The sequence below is a fragment of the Diabrotica virgifera genome, chromosome 1 (assembly GCF_917563875.1).
Source record: "Diabrotica virgifera virgifera chromosome 1, PGI_DIABVI_V3a".
NCBI lineage: Eukaryota > Metazoa > Arthropoda > Insecta > Coleoptera > Chrysomelidae > Diabrotica > Diabrotica virgifera.
This window is the reverse complement of record NC_065443.1, coordinates 235088515-235103093: the sequence shown is the minus strand read 5'-3', so window position 1 is coordinate 235103093 and position 14579 is coordinate 235088515. Positions and strand designations below refer to the sequence as shown.

The 14579-nt window shown below is 32.3% G+C and overlaps 1 protein-coding gene across 3 annotated transcripts in view; it reads left to right on the top strand.

The window, feature by feature from the left end:
* LOC114333247 (elongation of very long chain fatty acids protein-like) overlaps positions 1 to 14579 on the top strand; it is a 351442-nt gene that overhangs the window by 313124 nt on the left and 23739 nt on the right. For all 3 annotated transcript variants that reach the window (XM_050647870.1, XM_050647880.1, XM_050647876.1), the window contains exons 4-5: positions 7269 to 7351; positions 14093 to 14200. In XM_050647870.1, the coding sequence (XP_050503827.1) occupies positions 7269 to 7351; positions 14093 to 14200 (191 nt within the window). The remainder of the gene's footprint in view (positions 1 to 7268; positions 7352 to 14092; positions 14201 to 14579) is intronic.

The window sequence follows — 14579 nt, the reverse complement described above, 5'->3', positions numbered from 1 at the left end:
AACAACCAGTAGAGAATGATCTCAATTCAATATCAAACATGCTACACATACTAATAGAATGCATGAACAATCAAGAAGAATTCAATAAAAAAATCCTAGAAAGATTAAATAGCATAGAAACTAGTAGACGATAAAATGGCGGAAGAGTTAAGAATTTTACATTGGAACGCAAACGGCCTCTTGCAACATCAGCAGGAGATGCTGTTTACCTTAAATAACCAAAAAATCGATATATGTTTAATATCAGAGACACACTTCACTAAACAAACATATATTAAACTGAGAGGATATCAAATATATCAAGCTCTTCACCCTAGAAACACAGCTAGTGGAGGAGCAGCAATAATCGTTAAGAGTAATCTGATTCACCTCGAAAGAGAAAATATAGAGACTGAAGCCATCCAGGCAGCTAGTATAAGTGTCAAAACAAAAAAATATGAAGTAACAATAGCAGCTGCATATTTTCCACCCAAACACAATCTAAAAAAAGAAAATTATGTCCATTTGCTTAACACGCTTGGAGAAAAATTTATTATTGGTGCAGACTTTAATGCTAAAAACACTGTATGGGGTTCAAGGTTAACCAATACAAAGGGTAGAGAACTACATGCAGCAATAGAAAAGATAAACGGTAAATGGCACTCAACTGGAAAACCAACATATTGGCCCACTGATCAAAATAAAATACCAGACTTAATTGACTTTTTCATTTCAAGAAAAGTTGCAACAAACTTTATGAAAATAGAAGAAGTTGATGGTCCCAGTTCTGATCACTCTCTAATACTACTCACAATCAGTGAGCATATAATACTAAGAGAAAATAACCCAACATTAACCAATAAGAGAACGGACTGGTCTAGCTTTAGACAGGAGTTAAGTGACCGAATTGAGCTTAATGTACCAATCAAAACTAATGAACAACTTGATGAAGAAACAGAGACACTAACCATAAATATACAACAAGCAGCTTGGAATAATACCAAACAAATTATAAGAAAAACCAAAGGACAAAATTATCCCAAAGAAATTCGAGAACTGGTGCAAAGAAAAAGAAAAGCCAGGAAGACATGGCAAAAAAGCAGAACTGCAGAAAATAAAAATATATTAAACAACCTCACCCAACAGTTAAGAAGGGAAATAGATTTAATTAAAAATGAATCAGTAAACCAATACCTAAATGATCTGACAGATGACCAAACCACTGACTACTCGTTGTGGAAATGTACAAAAAGAATAAATAGACCAACGCAACAGATTCCGCCGATTAGAAAAGAAAATGGAACATGGGCAAGAGATGGAAAACAAAAAGCAAATCTTTTCGCTTTATACTTGGAAAATGTATTCCAAAATAACGAAATGGGAAATAATCATCAAGCCGAAAACGAAGATGATCAAAGCACTGAAATTGATTTGAACAATACTGATCAAGACATAATAAAGCCTACTACTCCTAAAGAGGTTACCAACGTAATCAAAAACAATATCAATCCCAAAAAGGCTCCAGGATTTGACTTAATAACAGGAGAAATACTACAACAATTACCTAGAAAGGCCATCATAAAAGTCACAAACCTTATAAATGCAGTATTCAGGTTGCAATATGTACCAATAACGTGGAAAACATCTGAATTAATCATGATTCCCAAACCAGGGAAACCAACCAACAAGGTAGAATCATACAGACCAATATCTCTGCTACCAATTTTATCCAAACTATTTGAGAGGATATTGCTAGCACGAATGCAACCTATACTCGACCACAGGGAAATTGTTCCTTCCCACCAATTTGGATTTCGCAATAAACATTCAACAATAGACCAAATTCATCGAATAACAGATATTATAGAGAGATCTCTGGAGGAGAATAAAATATGCTCAGCTATTTTTCTAGACATAGCAAAAGCATTTGACAAAGTGTGGCACAAAGGCTTGTTACTAAAATTAAAAAGATATCTTCCCATCCAATTTGTACATCTAATACAATCATATTTGGAAGATAGAACTTTTAGAGTTAAACAGGAAGGCGAATATTCAGAATTACGGCCAATTAAAGCAGGAATCCCACAGGGCAGTGTTCTGGGACCCATACTATATTTATTATATACTTGTGACATACCTGTTACAGAAAATATTAAACTGGCAACATTTGCAGACGACACTGCAATACTAGCAGTCGGTGAAACATTCGAAGAAACAACTAGACACCTGCAAAATGCAGTAAACAAAATAAACACCTGGAATAATAAATGGCGCATAAAAATCAATGAAGGGAAATCTGCCCATATCGATTTCACCTACAAAAGAATAAATAGTCACCCAGTTAGAATAAACAATAAAATCGTTCCGTACAAGAAAACAGTTAAATATCTAGGGCTACATTTGGATAGCAAATTAAAGTGGCAGGAAAGAAAACCGAAGAACTAAAACTGAAGTACAAGAAGTTATATTGGTTATTAGGTAGAAGCTCACAACTTACAATCAAAAACAAAGTATTAGTTTACAAACAAATGCTCCAACCAGTATGGTCCTATGGTCTACAGTTATGGGGCTGTACTAGTGAGAGTAACTATGCTTGCCTTCAAAGAGTCCAAAACCGAATACTAAGAAACATAGTCAACGCTCCATGGTATATCCGCAACAAAGACCTACATCGGGAACTTCGTATAGCAACAATCAAAGAAGAAATAAAGAAGATTGCCAAGGGTCACGAAAAACGACTCCACAACCATACAAACAGGGAAGTGTTAGAACTTTTAGATAATCAAAACCTAGTCCGCAGGCTCAAACGCACCAAACCTTTTGAACTTGTGTGATAGTGATAAATCTATAAAAATGTCAGTGTCAGTTTAAATTCGGACAGTGAACCTAGCCACAATAGTGATGTGTGCAACAATAATTATTAATTTCTAAGGTGAACCGTTGAGAATACCTAGGACAGTACAGTAGTAGATTAAGTTAAATGTAAAATGCTGGTTAGTCTTAAGATTAGGTGCATTGTTAATTTAATAAATAATAAAAAAAAAATGTCGTGATTCACACAATCAAAAGCTTTGGCATAATCACAAAAAACAGTGGCAGTGTGCAGATTATTGTTTAATGCTTGATAAACCTCATGTAGTACAGAAAACATGGCATCTGTGGTACATTTATTATTTAAAAAGCCGAACTGATTTTGTGATAAAATATTGTTATCAACGAGAAAGGACATAAGTCGGGCTTTTATGAGTCTCTCAATAATTTTGGAGAGTACCGGTAGTAATGCAATAGGTCTATAATTGCAGACATTTGATTTTTCACCACCCTTATGAAGAGGAATAATGATGGCCGTCTTTAGGCACTCTGGAAATTTACCTTTCTCAAAAGAATCATTAATTAGAGAGATGAGGACTCCCAACACACTGTCTGGGAGATTTGAGAAATTTTTTATGGATAGTCCATCGGTACTACAGGAAGATTTGCTTTTGATATTATTGATTGTCTGAATCAGTTCAGATTTATCAACCGGTCTTATAAAGAATGAATTCGAGACCTTTCCTGAATTAGGGAGATAGGAAATGGGATCTTGTTGTGACACAATAGTTGATGTTATATTTTTACTCACATTAACAAAGTATTCATTTAGATTTTCTGGGTCTGGAAGGGAAAATGTTTGAGCTGTGTGAGTTTTATTACGAAGATCGTTTATTATGGACCAAGTTTCTTTTGCAACACTTTTAGAGCTTCTCAGACGATTTTGATAGTACAATTTTTTAGCTGATTTTATAAGTTTTAAATAGATCGTCCTGTACTTGGTGATATATTCAGTAACAGAGACGTTGGTAGTAAATTTCTTGATGTACAGTAGTGAACGCATATTTTTGGCTGATATGCGGACACCTTTGGTAGTCCAGGGTTTGTGATGTTTTGGCTTAATTGTGATTAAAGGAAATGCTTTATTGAAGATACAGACAAGCTTATTCAAAAAGTCACTGAAATTATTATCGACGTTCATAGAAGGAAAGGGCCACTCAGAGGTTAAGCATAAATTTTGGAATTTACGAAAATTCCGAGCGGAAAAAATCCTGCCTAAACGTCGAGTTTTCGAAGAGTGCTTGCTAAAGATGTTAAACTTCGAAAAGGGATGCAGAGGATCTGTCATACCATTCTCTCAGGTTTTTAAGCCATGACGTTTTTCTTCGACCTGGCCCTCTTCTTCCGTCTACCTTGCCTTGTATTATTAAATGGAGTATATTATATCTCACTGGGTGTCGCATAACATGGCCAAAATATTCAAGTTTTCGATTTTTAACTGTTCTGACGACTTCTGTGACTTTCCCATCCGGTGCAAAACAACTTCGTTACGAAGTCTATCCACCCAACTTATTCGTAGGATTCTTCGGTATACCCAAATTTCAAAGGCTTCCAATTTCTTGAGAAGAGTATCTGTTAAAGTCCAACCTTCGACACCGTACAAAAGAGTAGAGAACACATAACAATCTCACTAGTCTAATTTTAAGATTCAAAGTAATGTTATTTCCACATAAAAGTTTCTTTATCTTAAAGAATGCAGCTCTGGCCTTCTCTATACGTATTCTAATTTCTTTGCTCATGTCCCAGTTCTCATTTAGATTACAACCAAGGTAGGTGATACTGTTAGTTCTCTCTAATTGTTCACTATAAGCTGTTACTACTTCCGGTTTTATTGGCGTCTTACTGACAACCATCACCTTGGTCTTTGCGGTGTTTAGCTTGAGTCTATATTCATCACACGTTGTGGTAATCCTATTAATCAGATGTTGAAGTTCTTCATAATTGCTCGCAATTAACACCGTGTCATCCGCATATCTCAAATTATTAATATTGACGCCATTCATTTTGATACCACATTGAGCATTACCCACTGCTTTATTGAATAATTTTTAAAACAAACTCAGAATAGATGTTAAATATTAGTGGGGACAAAATGCAGCCCTGCCTTACTCTTCTTCGTATTTGAAGTTCTTCAGACATGTCCCAGCCAATCCTGATGTTTGCACGTTGATGACAGTAACGGTTTTTGATAATGCGTAGGTCTTTATCATCAATACCCACTTTCTGAAGAATAGCAATCATTTCCGTATGTTTTTACCCGATTAAAGGCCTTCTCAAAGTCAATGAAACACATATAAACCAGATGTCCGACATCTCTGCATCTCTGTACCATAACCTGAATACTAAACAGTGCTTCTCTGGTCCCAAGATTATTGCGGAATCCAAACTGTGTATCACCAAGCTGTTCTTCTATTTTTTGGTACATCCTAGAGTGCAAAATTCGTAGAAATATCTTTAAAACATGACTCATCAAGCTAATGGTTCGGTAGTCACTACATTTTTTCGCGTTTGCTTTTTTAGGTATCGTCACAAAAGTCGACAGCAGCCAATCCGTTGGTATATAGCCAGTTTGATAAACTTTATTAAAAAGATGAAGGAGAGATCTTTTACCTGAATTTTCGAAGAGCTTTATTATTTCATTCGGTATTTCGTCTGGTCCCGTCGCTTTTCTGGTCTTTGCTAATCTTATTGCTTGTTCAATTTCGTCCATAGTTATGTCAGGTCCTGTAACTACTTCGTTAATTTCAAGCTCGGGCCTTTCATCATTAAACAGTTCCTCAATGTATTCTTTCCATCTGTCCATTTTATCCAAATCAGTGATAATCAGTTTTCCGTCTCTATCAACGATTTGTTACCCTTTCATTAAACTCTAGTGCAAAAATCAGTTCTACATGTCGGACTTATTAAAATGTCCAACATATTTGTCGGACAAACATTTTTTCATATATTATGTAAATATTGCTATCGAATAAACTTAAGAAAAAACCTGCTAGTTTTCATAATCATAAACTTGTCAGGATGACACGTTCCACAATTAAAATCACGTTCCACAATTAAAACTTCCCCTGTTTCAGTGTTCCCATACATCAAAGTTTGTCCGACTAGAGACTGTTACACTATTAACAAATTTTCAGCTTGTTATTAATCAACTTTTTTTGGTACACGGTATCCAGGTCTAGTAGTTTTTAGTTTTCTTCTGGATTTCTCTAGTTTGTTTTGTTATTCTAATCTATGTAAATTGGATAACAAATACACTAACTGTGTCAGTGAAGTATTGAGTAAAATTGAGTGTAGGGTTATAATAAAACAAATATTATTAGTCCTGTCGCCAGGGGGGGTACAACGGCCTCGTTAATTCAGATGGACTTACTCAAGTTTTTTTTATGTATTTTGACCCGTAGAACACGAATTTTTTGGGTAACAGTTGATCCGGATGTCGATAAGATTGTTATAGACCAAGAACTTGAGGAATCAAATAACAGCGATTTTTGGCAAAACAAAACAATATTTTGTATTTTTTGGGCCATTTTAAGTAAAAAATATTTCTACAAGTTTTTTCGTAGGATGCACAGTTTTCGAGATAAACGCGGTTGAACTTTAAAAAAATCGAAAAATTGCAATTTTTGAACCCGAATAACTTTTGATTAAAAAATAAAATAGCAAGTCTGCTTACCGCATTTGAAAGTTTAAGTCAAATTATATCGGTTTTGATTATTTGCATTGGTAAAAATTTATTTTTTTATTGTTTAACAAAGCTATAAACACGTAGGGTTTCCCGTGCTTTTACATGCGTTTTAACGCATGTAACGTAGAAATAGTCTTGATTGCACTAGTACCTATTCTACCTACTCGTTCGATTTTAAATGAGAAATCATAGAAACATCACTCACGCACTAGTTGTTTGTAGCTTTGTTTAGCAATAACACAATAAATTTTTAGCAATGCAAATAATCAAAACCGACATAATTTGACTTGAACTTTCAAAGGCGCTAAGCAGAATTGCTATTTTATTTTTTAATCAAAAGTTATTCGGGTTTAAAAATTGCAGTTTTTCGATTTTTTGAAAGTTCAACCGCGTTTATCTCGAAAACTGTGCATCCTACTAAAAAACTTGTAGAAATATTTTTTGCTTAAAATGACCCAAAAAATACAAAATATTGTTTTGTTTTGCCAAAAATCGCTGTTATTTGATTCCTCAAGTTCTTGGTCTATAACAATCTTATCGACATCCGGATCAACTGTTACCCAAAAAATTCGTGTTCTACGGGTCAAAATACATAAAAAAAATTTGGGTAAGTCCATCTGAATTAACGAGGCCGTTGTACCCCCCCTGGCGACAGGACTATTATCCAGTGACTCACACATATAGCGTTTTAAAATATGCCAAGTTCTTAAATAAACTTAAATGTTATTTTTAGATCATAGGACAAAGGACTATTTCCTAATGTCATCTCCTATTCCTACCATGATTACAGTAGCAATATATTTATATACAATTAAAGTAAGTATTAGTTATTTACATATGTTAAGCTTTTTCTACATACTGTTATAGTGAGGGGCAACATCTGGAATAAATTCATTTTTTCGAGAAAGGGATATTTTGTATAGAAATCCCGAAACAGGCCGATTTTTATTTTTAAATTATGATTTTTTGGCATATACAGGGTGGTTCATCTTATTCGCCTCGGTGTCCGTAAGGAAAACCACTTAATATTTAAAAAAAATCACAGAAATATACACGGCCATTAATACTACAATCTAAAAATAATATGAATTATACAGGGTGCTCCAAAAAGAGTGGTATATCAAAGTTATATTTTTTCTTATGGAATGCCCTATATCTGATGACATTATTGAATTGAAGTTAAAAAATAAGCTGTACTTTCATAAGGGTTCCCCATACCTAAATACAGGGTGTTTTGATTTATTTCGATTTTTATAAAAATGTAAGGTTTTAGAAAAAAATAAATATCTACGAAGCTAAATATCAGTAACAAATTCTTTCTTGGATCTTAATAATAAACTATTTAGCATAGTTTAACAGATGGTTATTGCAACAAAATTTCTTACAGGGTAGTTAAAATATGAGATTGTTCTATTAACAAATTCAAGCTCTAATAACTTACTTATTTTAAATAGAACACCCTGTAACTTACTACTCCATCGCGTAGAAAATTTACTTAGCTTTCAATTTTAATTAGGGTTACCTATACCTATCTTTTTACAGGGTGGTCAAAATATTAGATTGTTCTATTAAAAAATTCAAGCTGTAATAACTTACTTATTTTAAATGGAACACCATGTATCTTACTAGTCTATCGCGTAGAAAATTTACTTAGTTTTCAATTCTTATTAGGGTTTCCTATACCTATCTTTCTTCATTTTTTAAATATTTAAAGATTTCCTAATTTGTAAGCTTTAAAAATTAGAATTAAGTACCTATGTCGTGGTTATGTACAACACATTACGTGACGTCACCAACACCGGCACTATACTTAGACAAGATACTGTAATTATTAAAATTTAGATTGTTATCATGTAATCACACAGTGTTGTATTATTTTAGTTGATTTTGGCCTACATGTGACATTGAATAATATGTTTATATTAAACTGCATATCCTATATTAGATGCCGTATTCTGGAAGATATTTAAATTATATTTCATTGCGTATAAGTATTTTCCATATCGTTACCCAACGGTTATTAACTAAAGTTAAGAACACCACTTTTTGTTTGAATCTTTGAATCGCAATGGCTACTTTGACGAAAACGAGCCTATTGTACAAAATATGTAAAAATGAGAGATATGATAAAAATTGAAGAGACTTTAAATATGTTCCATTATAAACAATAGAATATCGATTATGTCATTTAAAATAAGAACACTCTGTGTGATTAAATGATAAAAATGTGAATTTTATTAATGAAAGTATCTTGACTAATATATTTAAGTATATTGCCGGTGTTGGTGATGTGTTGTACATAACCACGACATAGGTACTTAATTCAAATTTTTAAAGCTTACAAATTAGGAAATCTTTAAATATTTAAAAAATGAAGGGAGATAGGTATAGGAAACTCTAATAAGAATTGAAAGCTAAGTAAATTTTCTACGTGATAGACTAGTGAGATACAGGGTGTTCCATTTAAAATAAGTAAGTTATTCCGGCTTGAATTTGTTAATAGAACAATCTAATATTTTGACCACCCTGTAAACAGGTACGCATAGGAAACCCTAATACAAATTTAAAGCTAAGTAAATTTTCTACGCCGTAAACTTGTAAGTTACAGAGTGTGCCATTTATAATAAGTAAGTTGTTACAGTTAGAATTTTTTAATAGAACAATCTCATATTTTGACCACCCTGTAAGAAATTTTGTTGCAATAAGCATCTCTTTAATTATGCTAAATAGTCTATTATTAAGATCCAATAAAGAATTTGTTACTGATTGTTAGATTCGTAGATATTTATTTTTTTCTAAAACCTTACATTATTATAAAAATCGAAATAAATCAAAACACCCTGTATTTAGGTATAGGGAACCCTTATGAAAGTATTGCTTATTTTTTAAGGTCATTCCAATAAGAAAAAATATAGCTGTGATATACCACTCTTTTTTGGAGCACCCTGTATAATTCACGTTATTTTTAGATTGTAGTATTAAAGGCCGTGTATATTTCTGTGCAGAAATTTATTTAAAATGGGTTTTCCGTACAGAGACCGAGGCGAATACAATAAACCACCCTGTATACTATACCAATGACGTCATCCATCTGGGCATGATGACATAATCGATAATTATTTTAAATGAGAATAAAAATTGTGTGCTAGCTGATTTGAAAGATATTCAATTCTCTATTCAGTATTAGAAACATTGGAAAATACTTGAAGACATAGAAATGTGAATGGACACGTGAAACAAAAATCAAATTCAATCTTGAAATTAATTCAAAGAAAATTTATAATGTCCAGGATATCAATGAGGATGATCCTGATCGCCGAATGCAGTTTTGCGAAATAATGCAAGATATACTTCATAAGCAAAATCCTTTTTTCTGATGAAGCAACCTTCTTTTTACACAGAGCAGTCAATCAGCAAAACTGCAGATATCGTATCCTCCCCACAAGATGTCCAGATCTTACACTATTTTATTTTCTCCTACGGGGTTGCTTAAAATCAAACGTTTACATCGATAGACCACAAAATTTAGAAGATTTAAAAAATATAATTATGAAAATGATCCATAACGTTCAAAAAGATTGTCGTCCCTCGGTTCAACTAAGTAATGTTAAGATACAGATGGAAGGCGATTTGAACATTTAATTTACCTAAGCCAACAATAAATTATAATTAATCAGAGAAACATTGTTTTTTTGTTTTCTATCAGCAGTCAAGTGTATTGTTTATTAAACGAATTACATACATATTTCAAAAATTAAATATTTCTGGACACCTTGTATATATAATGATGTTAATGTTTATATTACTGAATAGATAATTGAATAACTTTTCAAATAAGCTATCGCACGACCCCTACTCTTATTTAAACAAGTAATCGATTATGTCCTCACGCTAAGATGGATGACGTCTTTTGTTCCCCGTACAATGTTTTAGATATATTTTATGTAGGGTAGGTACTTTACTTTTGATAAAAAAATATTACCTGTTTTATCAACTATATCTGCTGTTAAATTTAATTATTTTTGATACATCAGCTATATATTATCTTGAAACTATGTATATTAATTTACTACTTGATTATTTCATTGTAAACAAACTTAAAAAAAATAGCAAAAAGCAATAAAAAATAAATAACCTTTATTTTAATATCCAAATCGTAATTAAAATTTACATTATTTTCGGCAATTAAATCTTTAAATAAACTTTCCATTGATAAAATTCATTGTTCTGGAACAAAATATTGAAATGGAAAATGAGAAAATGGGTGCTAGGGGGATGAGTTTTAGGCTATAAATGGTGACAAATAGATTTAAGTAGTGTGACAATGTATACTTACATAATTAAAAAAATAAATAATCAAATAGTAGAGTTATAGCCACTGGGATGATTACTCTGTTAAAATTCAGCTAAAACAAAACTGATGACGTTTGAAACAAAAAAAAGTTTAATATCCAAATTTTAATTAAAATTTACATTGTTTTCGGTAATTAAATTTTTAAATAAACTTTTCGTTGACAAAATTCTTTATTCTTGAATATAAAGGTTCCAAAATATTGAAATTGGAGAAAATAATGCTATATACGGAGCTAGGGGATGAGTTTTAGAACTAAAAATGATGAAAATCTGGGTCTTGTGTAGTACTTACATGAACGGCATCTTGAGAAGTTGTCACAGGTCTCTTCCCGCTGAAATTATATATTTCGGCGGTAGCCTTTTTGTCCATCCTGATAGCAACCAATGAGCAACCAATACTTGGAGGCAGAAATATGTATTGAATAGCTACACATATAAATACTACTAGGATTAAACCTGATGAATCCATCGTTTAGATGAAATCAGATATAATGAACACCAGAATTAATTTTCACTAAGACGATTAACACAATTTTTGGAGACCTCAACGTAAAGATCAACATTTATACAGATACTGATCTGGTCGTAAAGAATCCCACAAATCAAAACTGGTTAGGAACTAAAAAGATCTGCTCAGCAACCTGGTAAAAGACAATAAAGTGTCTTTCCTATTGTTGCCGGATCATCAACGGGTGCATGATAATGAACGAGCAAATTTGTTGGCAAAATAAGGCTCGATAGAACCCTTGTAGCTCAGAAAAATTGTGTGGTATCACCAAAGATGCAACAAGAAACGAGGTTCGGAAGAGGCTAAACCAGCGAAGAAAGCACATCCAGAACAAGAATAGGTAACGTGAATGAACCGTGATGAAAAAAATGGGAAATGGAAGAAGGTACTGCCATACACATTCTATGCCATTGCAATGTCCTAAACGATATATTTAACTGATCGACTGAGTACTGAACCAGAAGATACTCTTCAACTACAAATGAGGAAATTGTATGCCTTTGTTGACGCTACAGGACTTATTAGAGGTCAATGAAAAAATGGAGCTTCGCAGATCACACTGCACAAAAAGACCAACGTTGTAATGCCACATTACAACATTGGAGACCTTACAATAGTAAACGAGCAAGATGAAGGCCACATATGAGATGGGTAGAGAATATAAAGAATAGCCGGAACTAATTGGAAGTATATAGCTCAGGATAGAGATCGATGGAATGAGTTGGGAGAGGTATATGTCCAAGATTATGGACGACAGAAGGCTAAGAAGAAATAAAAAAACAGGGTTTGGTAGACGGCTCTCATGACTAACTGCCAGAGATTAACGTGTCTCTTCTGAATGAAGAAGAAAACGACGACGAAGAAGAAGAAGATGCTAGATTTGATAATATGCTTTAACACGAAATAGTATTCAATCTAAAGTTTGTTTATCCATTTTCTTAATTGAGGGTCAATTAAATTAATACACACAAAAGAAAATATTCCGGCAAAATGTTCCCTGGAATATTTTACCGGTATTTGTTATGTTATTCATTATCAGGGTAACTTCAACTGTCTCATATTTTGTCTATTGTCATCTACTTTTCTTTTTAAATTATTCAATATACTTAGGTATATAGTACAGGACCCATAGCTTTTCACCTCACAATTTTTACAGAATGGATCAATTTGCTTGAAAATTGGAAAATAAGTAGTGGATAGTCCATGGATCAAAATCTATATGACGCCGACAGACGCTTTTACCATGGGGGTGGTTGTAACCCGATCTCGGGGGTGGAAATATTTTATTATATTTTGACCGCAAAAGTTAATACAAACATTCATTCTAAGCAAAAAATCTTCTATACATTTTTTTGATAAAATTAATAGCTTTTGATTTATTCGCTATCGAAACTGTTAGCTTTTCAATGACTAAAAATCACCGATAACTTACATTATTATGCTTCCAATTGGATTTCTCCTTTTTTTTTGTTAAATTATTTTTTATCTTAGAAACTTCGTTAAAGAAGAATTTTGTGGGTTTTTACAAGATATATAAGGCTATTAATATTAAACCTATTTAAAATTCTCAGGCACAAAAAGAGGTGGCATTGAATTGGTTGGTAAAGGTGGTTTTTGCATAATATTACAAGTTTTAATTGTCAATAGCTCACTCAATTTTTGCTGTAAAAAAATTTTTGCAAACCAAGTTCTTGGGAATTAAATAAGCTACAATTTCATATTTAAATATTTTTTCGTATCTCTGATGCTAATCTTTCTATTCTGAAGAAAAAGAAATTTTTTACCAAACTACAAAAACTCGTTATTCGCTTTTAACTCCATTTATTAACAATACATAAATCAAGAAAACCAAATCAGGTCAATTACAAATTTTAATTAGGGTGGTGATTAGGGGGTTGTTTACGATCACTTTTTTGCTGAAAAAATAGGGACTGACATTCTTTTTATTATAAATCACTTAACTTTTTTAGCTAGCGATTTTTTTTTAATTTCTGGAGATACATATTTTTAAATACTTTTAATTAATTTCAACAAGTTATCCTCGAAAAATGCATAATTTTCCCGTCCTTTGTCTTTGAAACTACAATATTTAGCATTTGACGAAGAAGAGCAAACATTTAATAAAGTATAGCTCGATTACTATTGATCTTAAATAAAATAAAAAAAAAACGGTTTTGTTTATTTTTTCAAAAGGTACATTTTCGCTAGGTAAAGTTGCTTTGATAAAACGAAAACTTTTTGAGTTATTAGCAGAAAACTGATTAAAAACATTGATTTTTTTCAATATAAAACTAACACTTTTGATAGCGAATAAATCGAAAACTATTATTTTATCAAAAAAATGTATATTATAACGTTTTTTGCTTATAATGAATATTTTTACCAACTCTTGCGGTCAAAATATAATAAGAATTTCCACCCCCGAGATGGGGTGGCAACCACCCCCATGGTAAAAGCGCCTTTTGGTATGATATAGATTTTGATCCTTGGACTATCCATTACTTATTCTCAAATTTTCAAGCAAATCGATCCATTCTGTAAAAATTGCGAGGTTTTGTCATATTTTAAGCTTTATTACTTGGAATAATAACTGTTTTAGTTTAAATAAAATATTATAAAAATAAAACAGGCTTTAAAGGCTTGTACCATGTGAATCTGAAGTCATTCTTAATAATACGTTTTCAATAATTTTTAAGGTGCTGCTGCCAGCTTATATGAAAAACAAAAAACCATATGACCTTAAAAATGTAATATTGATCCATAATTTTATACAAGTACTCATAAGCACTGCATTATTCTTAGGGGTAAGTAAATTCTAATATATGATGTTAGTATATAATGGACACTTGTTTCTAAAGAAGTTGTAAATTATTATGGTAATTCGTATTTTTGATGCCAGCAATGCTCTAAATAGAAGAACAACTTTGAAATAACGATCCAAACAAGGTAGTCAATTTGTTGAATCACGAAATAGGAACGTCACAATCATTAACTTCTTTTTTCGGTCTTTTAACATTCTTTTCATTATCTCGTTTGTCTTTTGTTTTTTATCTCGACATTTGAAGCCCTTCTTAATTTTAGCATTATTCAGTAAGCCTGTAGTTAAAAGGCCTTCAGTCTGCTGACAATATTTTCTTGCTTTCCTACACTTGCTTTAGTTTCTTCCTTGTACTCCTTTTCGTA